The 16,458-nt window shown below is 43.2% G+C and overlaps 1 protein-coding gene across 3 annotated transcripts in view; it reads left to right on the forward strand.

The window, feature by feature from the left end:
- Positions 1-16,458, forward strand: part of L (zinc finger protein Lobe) — a 76,461-nt gene that overhangs the window by 44,848 nt on the left and 15,155 nt on the right. For 2 of the 3 annotated variants that reach the window (XM_077403821.1, XM_077403822.1), the window contains exon 5: positions 13,777-14,015. In XM_077403821.1, coding sequence (XP_077259947.1) covers positions 13,777-14,015 — 239 coding nt within the window. Of the gene's footprint in view, positions 1-8,778; positions 10,151-13,776; positions 14,016-16,458 lie in introns of those variants that run through there. The other variant, XM_077403823.1, reaches the window with a different exon arrangement.

Below are 16,458 nucleotides of genomic sequence, written 5' to 3' on the forward strand. Positions count from 1 at the left end.
AAAAATAACCTCGCAGCTGGAGAGATTTCTCGTAGATACAATGTTAAAGATCAAAGTAAGAGAGAAAGGAGAGGAAAAGGATAGATAGGAAGAGAGTGGTGTAAAATAAAAGAAAGGGCGGAGACACGAAGCGTAAGGAATGGAAAGAGACACGGTGAGAAAGACGCGAATAGCAGGTCCGGGGAGATTAAAATGTCACGCGTATACCCAGGGACAAATACGCCGAGCCGGGGAATACGTGCTGTGTGCGGGAACCGAGGAACCTGAAGAACCTGCTGCGCTCGTGCCGCGAGGCTCCAAGATTCGAGAGGAAAACCCTCCGCAAGGCCCTATTGGGATCTCACATTCCTGCTCGTCGACTCGCGCATAGATAAGCTCTTAACCGCAGATAAACCATTCCCTTCTTCGCAGCTTCGACAAACCACGATCTCTGACAATCGAAGCGAATTCGTTGACTCGAGTCCGTGGTTGTCAATCGATATCTCCACCCCAGATTTACTTAACATATTATAGATGTAGTCATCTGATTTTCAAGAATCGTTTGCTTAGTGTGAAACCCAAGTTGCGAAGTCTTCATATTCATACTCTGTGATATTTATTTATGTAGAGTCTATAAATTTCGGGCCTAACAAATCTGGACGTGTTTTCATCTAAAAGTTCGATCAATTTGTATATAGTCGATCTTTTCTCAATGAAATATGATAGTATATTACACGGTGTCTTTCTCCTCGACGAAAATCGTCTAGAATCCTTTCTAGCTTCCTCTGTTCTTCTCGTTCTGACAACTGTATTACCTTCATTTTTTTCTTCCTCGCTTTACCGCCTTCTTCTCGCGCCTTCTACCCCCCTCGCCGCTTCCCCATTTATTTTTACACGGTCTTCCTCGTTCTGCCTACCGCTGCTCTCTTCGTCTCGTCTCCGTTTTGTAAGCGTATGCACGCGCACGCGTTGCTCGAGGACCGAGGGGCTCTTAATCTTGGCACCATTCCCCTGGGGAGATTGTAATCTGAGATCCAGGTACGCGCGACGCCTCGGGCACCCACGAGGAGGCACCTATCTACCCACCATTCTCGCGAGTGTGCCTAACGAGATCCATCTTTATTCTACCACGAATCGCGCGCTCTCCCGACAGCCGATCGTTGCGCAATTGCCTGAACCTAGCCAGACTTAATGGAGTTTATTTGTAAAAGCGAGGGATAATTTATTCGTACATGACGCTTAATTTTTCATATGTTTGGCGTTTACTAAACTTCTCTTGTTCGCGTTCATTTTCTTCAGTAAGCCGCATTTTATAAAATCTTTATTTTACGTCAATTTTATAGAAAATAGTGTAATTTTCCCGTTTCTTTTACGCACATGCATATTATCTCCTATATTACTAAAAATATTGATTTTATTTTTATACCTATACATTCTTGTGATTTAAATTAACAATTTTAACACAAATTTAATTATAATAATTGAAAATATACGACTTATATAATCTAAGGTATATGTTGTAAAATTGTTATACTGATCTACGCGATTTCAAATTGTCGCAACGTTTGCAGGAAGGGTGCGAACATATTTTTTTTTCTTTGTTCGAGGCAAGGCATCAGCGGTTGTGTTACTCCGTTGCGCTATATGTATCTCGAAGCAACAAGTAGTATCGTTCTAACACACCTACGGCACATTTAAGTCGACATAATCGTCTCATTAACCTTCGACTTTCGAATGTTTCTGTTGAACTCTCATTTCTCTTGAGCAAACGTAAAAATCTGAAAACATAAGGAATAATACGTAATTTTGTGTTCATAAAGGTAATCGACAATTAACAGAATTATACAGAATTATCTCAATAAACTCCGTTATCGGTTTCACTGGATTTTGAGGACAATTTTTCCAATGCGAATGGGATTTGTGGCTTCTATTTTATTACAAAGCAGAAAAAGAGAGGTGAAATTTACGAAGAAAATTTTTAAGACCGAAGATTCTTAATTAAGTTCCACCGATATTAATTTAGTGGCAAATAACGCGAGAGCAGCGGTTTTATTGTCGATTTAATCGGTCGCTCGCTCGAATTTTTTTATTATCGTAATCCGTAGAAGAAGTAAAAAGCTAAAAATCTCGCGGTTTAGCACTTTCCCGAGTCAGATGAAAGTCTCCTCGCCGTGGCAGTCTGCCGAAACTTTCTTTGCGAAACTTTGATTTCGATATCACGGCGGATATCGCTTTATGACGTCCAATCAGAAACAGGCGCGGAACAATATCGAGTGAAAACAATTGTCTATCCATTTAGTCCCTTGCTTATCCAACGTTCACCTTCATTTCTCCGATCTCGATCTCTTTGATTGATACATCAAGAAAAGAAATCTTCAGATTAAATTTTCTCACGACATCGAATCTGAATTTCTCGTCGTGAAAAATTTTGCTTGATGAAATTATCAAAGTAAATCGATTAATCAAACGTTAAATTTTCTTTATCAAATTTTTAGAATTTTTTAATTTTATATGATAAAAAATGAATACCTATATATATATAGTTTTTTTTATTTTTGCTGTGACGTGCGTGATTTATATATCTACTACATTCGTTGTAATTTTTATGAACTTTGTTGATAACAAACCACAAAAATTAATGCTAATCTTATAATTGCATCAGAAATAAAAATGTCGAGGAGTCGAGAGTGGTGGTACCTATACTATATTGACGAAAACTTCGGTCCAGCGATCACGAGGACCAGCAGTGGCTGCAGGTGCTACTTACTCGTGAAATAGATCGTGCGCGGCTTTGTCAGGTGTCTTCTTACCTGCAGTTTCTTTTTTGCTTTTTTTTTCTGCTCGCTTATACACGCGCACTCCACTCTCGAGGGGACAGGTGAGTCCCAGCCTTGATGTACCTCGATGATCCCCACAATCGATGCGTGACTGAAGGGCACGCGCCGTGATTGATCCACCCTTTATTTATAGTATACGAGACTAAATAACGTTATGCATCGCTGGGTTATAGAAATCGATTTCAAATCGATCAGTAATCAAACCTCTTTAGTAGCAAGTATTACATGTTTTCAATCATCCAAACGCGTCGCGTACATATTATATATGTATCAACTTAAATAAAAAGAATACGTAACAATTTGAATGAAAAAAGAAATAAACAATTTATAATTATTTTGGACGTAGGTAGATCTAGAAATAATTGTTGAAAGCAAATACCTGCTCGAAAGTGACTGATTAACGCTTTAATTTGGCGTTGAGATGTGCCAGGTGTAACCGGTGAAATCAAAATTACGACACGCCCGTGCAGTTCAGGTAATATCGTAGGTGGTTACGGGCGGTGCCAAGCGTTTGTTTTTCAGCGACGCGTCTGCAGGCCCGTTGCTGGAAATAAACGGTCCAGTGGGCCTTAATGACGAACGGTGGTCGCGTCGAATCCCTCGGGACGGATCCTCAAAGCGGTAGGCTTTGATATTGGGTAGGCCCCCAACAACGTATTAAGAGCTCACCTGCCCGACCATCTTCGTGGTCGACAATACCATACGCTTTCGTTCCGTTCGTTCGGCGAAAAAGAAGTTAGGGGGTCCCTTAGGGCTGAGACATCGGAAAGATGCGTACGTTCGAACGGGGTGCCAGTGAGTCTTGGCAGGAGTAAAGAAACGTTTGGAAAAAATAAATGAGTTTGTATCACGTACCACCGTACGGTCAAATTTACGAACCACGAAGAGAATGCTGAAAGGCTCAATTTTCTAGAAGTAGTGTGGATTAGTTCTGCCACAAAAACGTAAAGTCGGAATTTTTTATGTATAAATAATTTAAAGACGAGTATTCTGTCTCGATGAAGTAATATAAAATTTTGGTTAGCATTTCCGATTCTTTAAAAATTTAGAATGCGCTATCTTAAATTGATGCAAATTTGATTATATTAATTGAAAAATTGTGTAACATTACAAATAGGGACTTGGACCGAACCGGAATCAAAACTGAAAACCGTTCCATAACTTTTTTTTCCAAGAATACTCATGATTTTTTGTCGTCAAATAATGTAATAATATTTTAAATTTTTATTTCTCTCTCTTCACGTATATACTTACCTACACACAGTTTAATAGAATAAATGTATAGAAAAAAATTGTTTTAAACCCCTTTCCCCCCGTGCACATATAACTATAACAGGAAAAGACTGTAATTTTTACGATTGCGGCTTTTTTACTGGTCAAAAAACCAAAACTGACAAAACCGAAACAGTTATTTTGAAGTTTAATTAAACCATAACTGAAATATTTTTCCGGCTCGAGTCCCTGATGTTTATAGAACATTTTGAGCCTTTAATATACTAATCTTTTATTTTACTTTCGCTACTATAGCTGTGAGAGACCCAGAACTAAAGGTTCTTTCTTGCAAATCTTCACCCTAGGAGGCAATCAATAAATCATTAGGGAATTTTGCGGTAGGTGCGTTGATAGACAATATGGGCGGTCCATCTGCTCGCTACTGGAGTTTCCCAAGTTGGGACTGAAAATCATTTACTCAGCATCGTGTAAATCCTCCATTAGATACGCCACACAGGGGGTTTCCAAAATATACCAGTCATTCTTAAAATATCTTTGAAAAAGCCGTCCCAAAGGACCATGGTGATATGATAGTTCTTGGTGAATTCTTGAAGTAAAATCCGTTTTGCCATCTAATACATTTAGCATCATTCTCTAAATATTGTACATACACTACATATACACCTGCTAACGCAAGAAAGAAACATAACTTAATAATAATTTAATATATAATAGCTGCGTATGTATAACTATATATTAACAATTATTGTGATATATTAGATTATCCTAACAATTTAATTATTACATGTCTACACGTTGTGTAGATATTAGAAAATAATATGTTTTTTACATTTGTATAATTATTATTAGTTTTTTATATTTATGCAAAACATTTACGCAAAATTATACTAACGTATAACACACTTCATTGTTAGTCACGTTTATCCTAAGATAGCATGCCATTTATCTTGTGTTATCGGACTTTCGTTCTCGACACACAAATTGTTAGATAATTCTAAACTTTCCTCGACGCGTTACCACGTAGTGTCCGGTGTTAATTAACACACCGGAAGACAAGAGCTTCCCGTCTTCTGCCACTAATCCAAAGTCTTACAGCCCGGCTGGTTAAGACCCGGCGACTTAAGACTTAAGAACGGGGTGCCTCGCCTATTCTCTACCACCAAGATAAACGGTCAAGGGTGCATCGTCTAAGAGAGTAGAGGCACTTCCGGTCAGCTCGCTTCCTGCCAGCCGTGTAACTTACTTCACTGTCGGAAGTTATTTCAATGAAACGGCTCCATTCAGGTTTAATTTATCGTTTCTACCCCAATTACCTTGGCCACCAAGGGAGCGAGGATAGTTAATGAGTCACGCGCGCGCGGGGAAAAAGTCCAAGGACAACTTTCAATAATCATAATGAGAAATAGGGCGAAGAAATAGTAATTTCATTACATATTTATATTTATAATAATTATATTTTTATTTCATTTTTTACATAATTTTATATATACACCGTGAAACTAAAAAAATAAGTATTGTATATATATCTTAGCCTGCAAAAACAAAGAGCGCATCTCGCGACACACATTCGTTCTTGAAATAAATAAATTATTTCGGTTTTTCGTCCGACTCGTTCGAGAAAGTCATGAGAACGACGGAAACGATGCGCCACTTCCGCGTCCCGCGGATCTCCTCCGAGATGCTCGCGTGAGAAAGTCTCAATCTAATAAATTCGTGAAGGAACGTCGTACGGTCTGGTCGCTCGCGTTCTCACAGGCCTTCGTAAATATCGAGGCGCGATTCCTACGGTTTCCGTGTGATCTGCCGACCGCAAATAGCGAAACGGTAATGCAGCGATGCGGCGGCCTTGCGTCTCCAAGATCAAGCCAAGGAGACGCGCCTTGTTGTGGAATAGCTTATCGCTCGCGCGATATCAAAGACGTATCGAATAGATTTCGCATAAGGGATGGCGAAATTACTGGGAGCTGGGAACCTCTCATCGCAATAAGGGTTGGTTCAACCGCAAACCGCAATCCTGAGCGAAACGGAGTCGCACCTCGGGAGAGAGTCTGACTCTTCCCCAAAAATACGCTATATCCCATAATAATTGAATTCGACATATTTTTTCTATAACTGATCATCCTGCTTGCCCTAAAAAAAATGTTCGCATGCACAACGTGCGATCTTGACACTCGTCGCGCCAATGATTTCTGTTATTTTGAATTTTTCTAATACAAATCTACGATCGCACGACGAACTTCTTTGCGAATCGGCCCACGAACGAATCAACGATCACGCGGATCACGGCTGATTCATTGACGAGAGTCTTTCGCGTGTGAACGTCGCCTAACACGCGCACGGATCGCACCGTGGCTATGAATGAAATCGCGCGTGGCACATCCTCCGGTGGTGGGAGCCGACGAGCGTGCGTTGCGTAACGTGCGCGTGTGGGTGGTAGCGCGCGTGTGGGAACGTGGTCGCGCGCGGCGGTAAGGAGAAAACGCGTGTGCATCGCGAGTGAGCGAGAGACGCGGACGGAGCTGGGCGTAGGCGGAGTCGCTCGCAACATCGTCTTCGCTCGCACATGCGCCTTATTAAGGTGCCTCCTACAACGACTCGGTCGCTCGAATTACGGAGAATCCACGTCGCAGGTCACGATTGCCGGCCGCCCTTATCGCGCATCCTCATTAACGAGTCTAACGATCCTTCTTCTTTTTTTTCTTGCACCCCGAGGCCGATTCCTTGACAAATTGCGATTCCTCTTTCTCTTCTCTTTCGCGTCGCGAATATTGCTCTTAACGGAACTCGAAGAGCGTCGTCGTTAAGGCTAAAATCGTGAGAGTACAGATGCAATCGTAGACAAAGGCATTATCGCAGTTCAAAACAACTCGTGCATGCTCGGACGTGCGTACCTAAGACGGCAATCTCTAAGTCCGATCTCTCTCTCTCTCTCTCTCTTTGCTTTTTTATTGTTTCGATTTACAGTTTTGCCTCGGTGGGGCAAATCGCACGGTTTTCGTCTCGATCAGGATCGAGTGAACTCGTTTGCATGATTCGGTCCACTTCGGCGATAAATTGATCGAGCGATGACACCGCAAGCTATAAAAGTCATTAGACTGTCGATGACAGATCTACCACGAAAGCGTCGCAAAAAAAGATTATGAGTTAGCTAAAATAAATACGGTTAAAACGACTCTTCATTTTTGTGCAAAGTGTTCATCGTTTTTTAAAGTGGCAAGTGTAAGTAAGTGTATAAACTGTATTAGGAATAGCAAATAAGAATAAAAGACGTATAAAAAATGTAAAAAAGGGAATTTCTGGGAAACTCTTATAAAGTATAAATATTAAAAAAAAACCAGACGTTTTTTAAAGAATTCTTTAGCAAATCTAAAATCGATTTCAGCGAAAATATCAAGAGAGATTATTTATTGGCATTAAATATTTTTGTAACTGACAAGTCATAAACGGAACTTTATCTGGGCAATTGGGTGAAGACTTTCGTGATATTTCGTTATATTTAGAAATCTGAATAATTGGGAGGACTTGTCTGAAGAAATTATTAAATAGTCTCTCAACTTATTCTAATATTTGGCAGCGTGTATTATATAAATAATGAACACGTCGCTGCAGGAATTATAAGCAGCGTATCGATCGAAGCGCTGGAGGTGGCGAAAAATAAAAGGGAAGAAAGGAAGAGAGGAAAGACGTCAGGGACCACCTAATGCCGCGATCGCAATGAGATAAATAATCGCGATGGGTGGGCGCTGGCGCCTTCCTGAGCACGGCTTTACGAGTTACGGGCCGCGCACCTTATGGGTCCCCATAGGGTGCCGTGCTCTACGTCGTTGCATACCCCATAAGGTGGTACAGAGCTCCAGCCGCGTGTGAGAATCCATTCCGCGCGATTTCACAGGACTCGCGGGGGGCCCTTCACCACCGAAATTCGCCTTTTTTACCCCCGACTGTCTCCTTTCTTCTGCGTTCTGCTTCTTCGTCTTTTTAAAGTCTTCTTGAGAACCCTGTCGCGTAAACACGAGCCTCCCCGTGACGGCCGAGTGTTGTCAAAGCTAAAAATTAGGCTGTGCAAAGCGTATCTTTATTCGACGTCCAATAACACTGGAATTACGTAGAATAATAGTGGATGTAATTATTATGTAATAATTATAATTATTTGTTTGTTTTTTTTTGCAAAATTATTGGTAACAATATTTTATAATAGAAGTCTGTCTATAAAATTAAATGGTTTCAATGCCGCTTTATGTGCTTCATTTTGTCTAACGCCATTCGCAAAACTTGATCAGTACTACGCGAGCGATTTTCTCTGTACAAAGCGGAGACTCATTTTCTACGGCGCTAACCGAACGGTAACGGCGCTCTTTCGTGGTTGAATACCCCGTTGAAAGTTTCCTGACCGGCGCTTTTGTGGCATTAGCCGCGGGTAACGAGTCGCCTTGCGTACGAAATTGCCGTGAATTCGACAAGCGGAGAGTTTGATTGTTCGCGCGAATCGCAACGCTGGGGGTGCGAAGAAGTGGGGTCGGAAAAAGCGATTGCACGCGATTTAGAGGTTCCAATGAGCGAGACGGTCATTACACTCGTGATGCCATTTAAATAAATAGGAGACCTAACAATAAATAGGAGAAATTAATTAATACAAGCATATAGTCACATCACGGACGAACGGTACCGTTTATCTTTTTTCTTTATTTTTTCTTTTAAACAAACTATCTTCGTCATCAGAATTATTTTCTTGAAGCTTCCTCGCGAAAGAGTCGTCGAAGAAGAGGGTCCGCAACCTCGTGGTTGCGCGTACATCGAGTCGGTCCTCTCGGTTCGCGCGCTAAGCGTCCTCTTCGGGGTCCGTGCGCGTGCGAGATGGAGGATTAGGTGGAGGAGCCGGTTACGAGAAAGGTTAAATAGGTGCCGGGTGGCGGTGGTTCTCCGAAGGTGGGTGTACTCGTTAGTGTGTGAGCCCGCCTACCGTCCAATGCGGTGGCTGGTTTCCCAGAGGACTCCCTGGCCTCTCTCGCGCGGCTTTTCACGGTCCCCTCTCTTTCCTTCTTCCTGGCCGTCGTTTTCTGCCGGCACCACTTCGTTGGAGAACTTCGACCGTGTGTACGTGTGCGTGCGTGCGTACCTGTGTGCATGTATGTGTGCGCATGTATACGTGCGTCGCTTTGCATCGCGCGTGATAATAGTCAACGGGTGCGGGGACCCCCTCGACGCGCGCTCGCCTCGAGATCGCCCGAGATACCGGGTCGACTACTGACGAGGCCCGCAGTTCTCAGAGCATCGCGATCGACGGTGGATCGATCGCCGACTCGCGCGATCCAGACCAATGGGATCCAACGGAGAAGATCGACGCGGAGACGATGATTATTGAGATACAACAAGTATCTGATTATTCGACGGAAATCACGAAACGGAGAACTGAGAAGTGATCGAGAGGCACCCCGATCTAACGCACGCACGTGGAGAACGAGTTGGATAAACGTGTGGCGATCAAGAATTTGAGAAACAGATTCGCCTGTGTCTTGAGATTTGACGTGTAGTGTGCGGTGAGAATTAAATTATTTAAAGAAAAAAACATTAAGAACATTATAGTGCCTTAAATCGGGATCATCGAAAGCTGTTTGTTAATTGACCTATGAAACGATTTAGTTTCATAACATTTTAATCGATACGCTTTAATGACACTTGGATTGGTATACTCATTATTACCAGAGTCAGTCTTAATATATTAGCCAGAGATGTATTATTGATCTCGTCTGTGTGACCTCGACTGATTCTTCAGACCACTGAGCCGCCGCTTTCGTACCGAAATCAACTCGTCTTACTCCGAACAACAGCACCTACAATCTGGATATTGATAATGATTTATGATTTATATACGATATATGATTCTATATTGACACTTCAATGACGATAGTTCAGTTTGATAATTTGTACACGTGACGTGGATTATTCGTAAACAAACTAAAGACCGAGATCAAAATAAACACCATCAGGAAACGAAAAGGACAAGATGCTCTTCAAAGGCAATAGTTCACGGCTAGAATTGTTGATAGGAAAGATCCACGCGCACAAGGAACCGTCACAAGACGAGCAACACAAGTCTAAAGGTCTGAACATAATTGTTTTCTTTCTCTTTTTGTATCTCTCTCTCTCTCTTTTTCTTTTCCATTTTTTTATATCTTCTGTGTCCGTCTCATTTTCATCTACCTGAAATTCTGCTATTACACTTTTCCACGAAGTTTGACATTATACAGTCGCGCTTCTTCATCTGGTTCCACAACTTTTCATTCGCCACCTGAACTTCAGCAGACTCATTAAAAATTTTCTACTCTCCGAATTTGCAAAAATTTTAAATATTGTGAAAATATATAAAAATACTATTGAAACTATAACAAGTCCCGATACGAAGGTATTTTCGCCTAAGCTCGAATTTGGAATTCGGTTTATATTGATTCGTGTGATTACACCGTGTATTTACATTTCTGGAATTCTTGTATACTTATTTGTTCCGCACAATAGAAGGATCTGCCTGGGCGTTGTCTCAGCCTAGCGCTATCGCTCCGATATGGCGATCAACGACAAACGAATATAATGTATTTATAATCGCGTCTCGTTTCATCACCCTTAGCATCGATACTTCTCGCGGTGGTCACTCTTTCTTCTTTCATTTCTTGTTTCTGGTCCCTCGCCTCGAACAGGAGTTGCTGACTAATCGCACTCCAGTTAAAGCAGACACGTGGCGACGTTACACGTGCAGAATCCGAGCCCTTGAAACGCGACGTGATACATCATTATTCTACTCAAGTACTTAATTTTAAATATAATTTAAGTAGTATAAATTGTCTAAATTTAAATATAATTAATTTAATCATGCGTCAAGTCTGAGATATGATTCGGATATCAGTCAGCGAATCCACGTGCTTGAAGCGAACTGAAAATTATCCTTTCGCTTCCTATTTCCCTTTCATTCCTCTCTGAGGATTTTTGGACTTTCGCTAAAGTCCTCAAATATCGCCCGTTGCGTGTAAATTGAGCCTGGCGAACCAAGTACGTGAAATATTATTACTCGCGCGAATATCCCCGTGATAAATGTTCATCCTTGTGCAATAAATAACCGATCTGTAAGTCACATACACGCACACGTACTTACGCCTTTAAGCATGCTGCGATTGATGACGATCGCCAAGAACAAGTTGATACAAAATGGCTTTCTGACGAGCGCGCTATTAAACTCTGTCGCCGGTAACAGCGGCGATAATTTTACTTCATAATTGCGAGTGGACAGCGTGAATATTTACCGCGAGACGTTGCTTGGTGTCAAACACCAATGTCAATGCTTGAAACGATTATACGAAACTTGAGCTTCCTGTTAAATCAGTACAATGACCTCTCATTGATTTTTCAAAATCGTCACGCTCACGATTAGGAAGATATTCCCAAAACGACCTTAAAATTAAATTTTGTAAACCAAGAAGATATCTCCAATATAATCTCGAATCTTATATAATAAAATCCATTTATTTCAAATGTATTAATGAAGTGGAATATGGGATATGGAATGGAAATCTTTCGCTTTCTTTAGATTAGTCAAAAAGATGCTCACAGACGAGAACACTAGTCTAAAAAAACGAAGGAGACACTTTTCCCATTTGATGGTTCACCGCGCGTTGCCGCGGATCCGCGCTACGCCACTGGCGCGAAAATCCGCGCGAGGCACGCGCGATCCGGCGCATAAGTCACAATTAACGAAGGCGTTAAGTCGGGCCCCTATTAATAAGCGTCGTCGAAGCGCTTCTATAAATAGTCCCGGGAACACGAGGCGACAACAGCATCACCGTCAGCGGGACGCGACGCGATGCGGCACAGGTCGCCAACGCGTGCATCGGCAGCTCGTGCCGCTAAATGCGCCTATTTTCGCCTCGATGACACATCGTCGCCGATCGGACACGATCTATATAAGAGTTCTCTCGTACCGAGAGGTCTCTCCCTCGAGTCACCCCCGACATCTCGCGTGTCTTCATGCAGCGCGGACGGTACGGAGAGTGGCCAGCTGGTCAGCTGAGTGTTTTCGTCCTATGTCTTAAGAATTCCTGAGAATCGGTCAATGTTAAATATGACGGTAGCACAATGGACAGCAAACACATTTTCTATTTATAGATTGATTTGCCAATATGTTTCTCTAGCTTTTGTTGCACGCGCAACGATCCTTCCTTCGGTCACGTTCCTTCGCACCTAGACACAGTCTTTCTCCAACCTCTATATAGCTCTCGCAGCATTCACTCGAAGCGTCAACGGAACGCGTGAATCAGTCGTAGTGCCAATTGGGCGAACGTCTCGATAGGTGCCTCGCATGTTGCGCAACGTGAAAAAAATAAGTCTCTTGTCTTTTGGAATATGGACCACAATCGTATATCTACGCCGTATAAATTGTTTCATTTTGAAAATGTTATCAATTTTATTCCCGATATATAAAAACGGGTGTTTGAATTCTAAGAATATTCTACCTCTCGAAATTAAAAATGCGATTTTCAACCTCCTGCCTTTCGAGCCTTTTGATCGTCGTAATAATTCACGTGGAATCGAGGGGCCTGGGCGACGTCCTTCTAAGAGAGGAAGCGACGAGCCTCGCGAGGATGACGCGTGGGTGGAGGATGCGAGCCATTTACGCAGCATCCACGATCGTCGCTCGTATCTGCTGGGTGGCGGTCTTTGTCTTTCTCGCGCGCGTAGACAGGGATTCCGCAAAATCTCTTAAATCGACTCGTGGGTGTCGATCCATCGCCGGGGGCCGACGACAAATGAGGAAACGGCCAACTAGCCGAGTCATTTCCACCATTTACGCGCGGCGCGCCTCGCTTCGCCTCTATCACGGAACGCTCGGTGATCTCTCTAGTCCTCATTCCCGGCAATTATAAATTATTTGTGATTAGCCGGCGTGACTGCGCCGGAAGTAGCGGCGCGACGCGCTCTCCCTCGGCGACGAGGCGGAGGATGAGCCGGATTTTCTGTGACGGAGACGCGGGGGCCCCCACTTGACCCGGTTGCCCCGGAGTCATTTGACGTTTTGCGCCGGGGTCACTACTTCCGAATCGGGTATGAAAGGTGTTATGGTTACAATATGTAATTTCCGTCGAAATACCGAGGAATTATTTTACGTACGCTTTTATATGATACCAATCTTTTAATCAATTTTTTCGCGTGCAATATGCAAAATGATATATTTAACTAATGATATTACATTTCGATCATTAAAAATATTATATATTATTTAAGCAACTACATTGGTTTGTCGTGCAAAAGTTATTTAAAAAAAAGACCGAAACGCGAGGTGTCAGACCCTGAATTAACGAAGAAGGCGACAATCCCGCCAAGTGTTCCGCCTGTTGAATGTAGCCTAGCGCGATTTAGGGTCGCGCAGGACCGCGATCTTTCCCGTGCCAGTCAAGGCTCGGGGGTTAATGGTACGAGTTTTACCGTCTCTGCTCGTTACGAGAACGATATAAAGGGACACGTAACAGGCGAGGTGAGACCGGCCAGATTCATAATGTTGTTACGCATACGTACAACGAGTTCGTAAGTCGTAGGTCGCCTTGAATATAGACATGTCCTTTTCTTGCGACACTCGCGAAGAGACTTTGACGAGACATTTAGACCTTGATAAAAAAGAAAATTGACGAAAGAAATTTGATAATATATCGAGGCATCATTGAGGTTCTTTTTTTATTGATTCCAGAGGCCCTAGGGACCGGAAGTTCCTCTTGGCACAGCGAGGATGGCGGACCCAACTCGCGTCGCGGTGGCGAAACGCCGTCCTCCTGCGCGACACCGACATCGGCCAGCTTCCCGTCGGAGCCCGAGGTCGACGCTGACGTCGGCGTCAATCCCGACGGCAACAACCCCGCTGCCCCGTACCCCTGCCAGTTCTGCGACCGGACGTTCCCGCGGCTTAGCTACCTGAAGAAACACGAACAGGTAAAAATGAGAGCAGCTTCTTCGATCACCAGATATTCCCTAGCTGTAATAGCTCGTTATCGTTGAAGACAAAAACGCACGTTTAAATTTAAAGATCCACAGATACAGAAATGAAGAGTCCGTAGAGAAGAATCGAATGTTTAATTTCATTATCACGATAACATAAAGCACAAGACCAATCTCCCATGTCGGTGCATTCTCGTAGATGCGCTTTTGACGTTATTAAAAATTGCTGTAACTTCAAGTATCGTGCGCATCGATTTGCGACAGTGTAAGACGCAAGGTCAGTCATATGACAAAAAAAAAGATAAAAAGTACGAAACCAAAAGGATCGACATTCGTCACGGGCATTAGTATGCGCGGCATGCCGCGCATGTCGCGAATAGAGCTCTCCTCTCTTGTCGCGCCGTGTGAGAAAAGGTCCGAGGTGTGATTCCGCGAGGTCGACGAGTCCCGTACGCGGCAGGTTAACGCGTTTCCGCGCGGCGAGTGTCCTGCCCGAATGAGAGACGCGTGGCGAGTCCTCTCCTTTGGATTTTTCTGTTTTGCATGGCGGTGGCATTAGCCCGTTCTTCCGCGTCCGAGGCCGGCCGGCGCGGGTCATCATCGGGTCAGAATCTGTAGCGTTGTGCCCATAACAGGTTGTACCGGTTATCAGGTTATTCGTCCAGGTGGCGGCCGCCCCTTCGGCCTCCTCCTCGCTTCTTCCTTTCGCAACGCGAAAAAGCCCGCTGCTGAATATATATATATATATATATATATATATATATATATATATATATCATACGCGAGCTGAATCGCGCGCAGATACAACTCCGATAATCAAGACCCCGAATACCCGCGTCTAGGCAGATAGCTGTCTATTTATGCTACGCACAATGTTGGCCTTACTCTACCGACAATCGCGGCGAGTAATCTCAATCCTTCGCGAACCTGTCGTATCGCGAAGTTAACGTTGACAGATCCACAAACGTGGAATTTTAAAGATTTACAAGATATCACGGATTCTAAAATTAAACATCCAGAGACGAAAGAAGCAGCTTTGATAAGATTTACTTAGACATTACATATGCGTCAATCGATAACACACGATTTATCGATGACACCCTTTGACATCCTGATTACAATCACATGGCCCGAATTCTGGCCAAGCGTTCATCTCTTTAACATCTCTGGTTGTTGTCCGATTATCGAACTGCGCCGAGCACACGGGTCTTCTCGTCGCCATCGGGGAGCCGTCCGGTGTCGGTGGTCCTCTCCGGCCGGCCGAGCGAGAGACCAAAGCGGCGATCGCTTCGCCCATCGTCTAGATTGTCTCTTCAAAGGAGCCGACGGCTCGAAAGTCGACCGACGCGGTCTCGTCGTACGTGCCAAGCTTACTTACCTTGTCGCGACCATTTCGTGGCCGGAGCGGTACGAGAAGCGCTTTAGTTCCGCGAGCGGGAGCACGGCACAAAGAAGGTGACCGTATGGGATCATATCGGCCACCGTGATCTAGGTGGGTGACGCGTCCCGCGGCCGACAGAGAGCCGACTTCTTCTTTTTCTTGCTCCATGAAGCTCGCCTCCTCTTCCACCGACTCCTCTCCTCTCTCTTTCCTCGCGTGCTTGATAAAGTTTCTCGCCCAGAGTATTGAGACGTTAAGGATGAACCGGTTAAATATCTCTCCCAGATTTGGTTGAGACACGTTTTGTTTCGTAATGTCTGTTTTGAATTGTATATAAATTGAGACTAACAGTATATTGGACTGTACTACTAATGCAAGACTCCTGCTTGGCGCGTGGTGTACATATTTAACGTTTCATTATATCATATATAACACAACAAAACATCTTTATAAATTGCACGTCAACATATCCTAGAACTACGTGATTCTGTAACGAGGAAAACAATAATAAAGATCGCAACGTTTAAGCGGTGCACAGAATTTTCATGATTTTGGTCAAAGCTTCAAAGATACGACAATGTTTCGGAAAATTTATTACTTTTATAATTGTAATTGTTAGAAATAAGTAATTTCGTAAAGCGCGCAATTTCCCGATAGATGAAAGTGAATGCGCTGATGTAATCGTAACCCGGCAAGTTACGCATTCTGCTGGGTATCTATCAATACCGATAAGAACGCTAGATCATCCACGTTTACAATCTCTACACACTTGCTTGCGTAAAGACAAAGAGCGAACACGTGTAACGGTTCGGCGAGAAGTAAAATTTCGTTTATCGGCGAATATCGGCGCAATCAAAGTTTATTGTTTAAACTGTTTATTCATTATACATTTGTGCGAACACTGCTAGAACTATATTTTTTGTTTTGTGTCAAAAGTGACTCAAATAAAGTGTTCTTTGTTTCTCTTTCATTTTAACACGTGTTTCACGCGTATTCCAGTGAAATCCATACATCCCAACAGTAATATAAATATAACCAGCACGTTTTTACAGCTAC

This window comes from Temnothorax americanus, unplaced genomic scaffold (genome assembly GCF_048541705.1).
Source record: "Temnothorax americanus isolate GAGA-0224 unplaced genomic scaffold, ASM4854170v1 Scaffold18, whole genome shotgun sequence".
Lineage (NCBI taxonomy): Eukaryota > Metazoa > Arthropoda > Insecta > Hymenoptera > Formicidae > Temnothorax > Temnothorax americanus.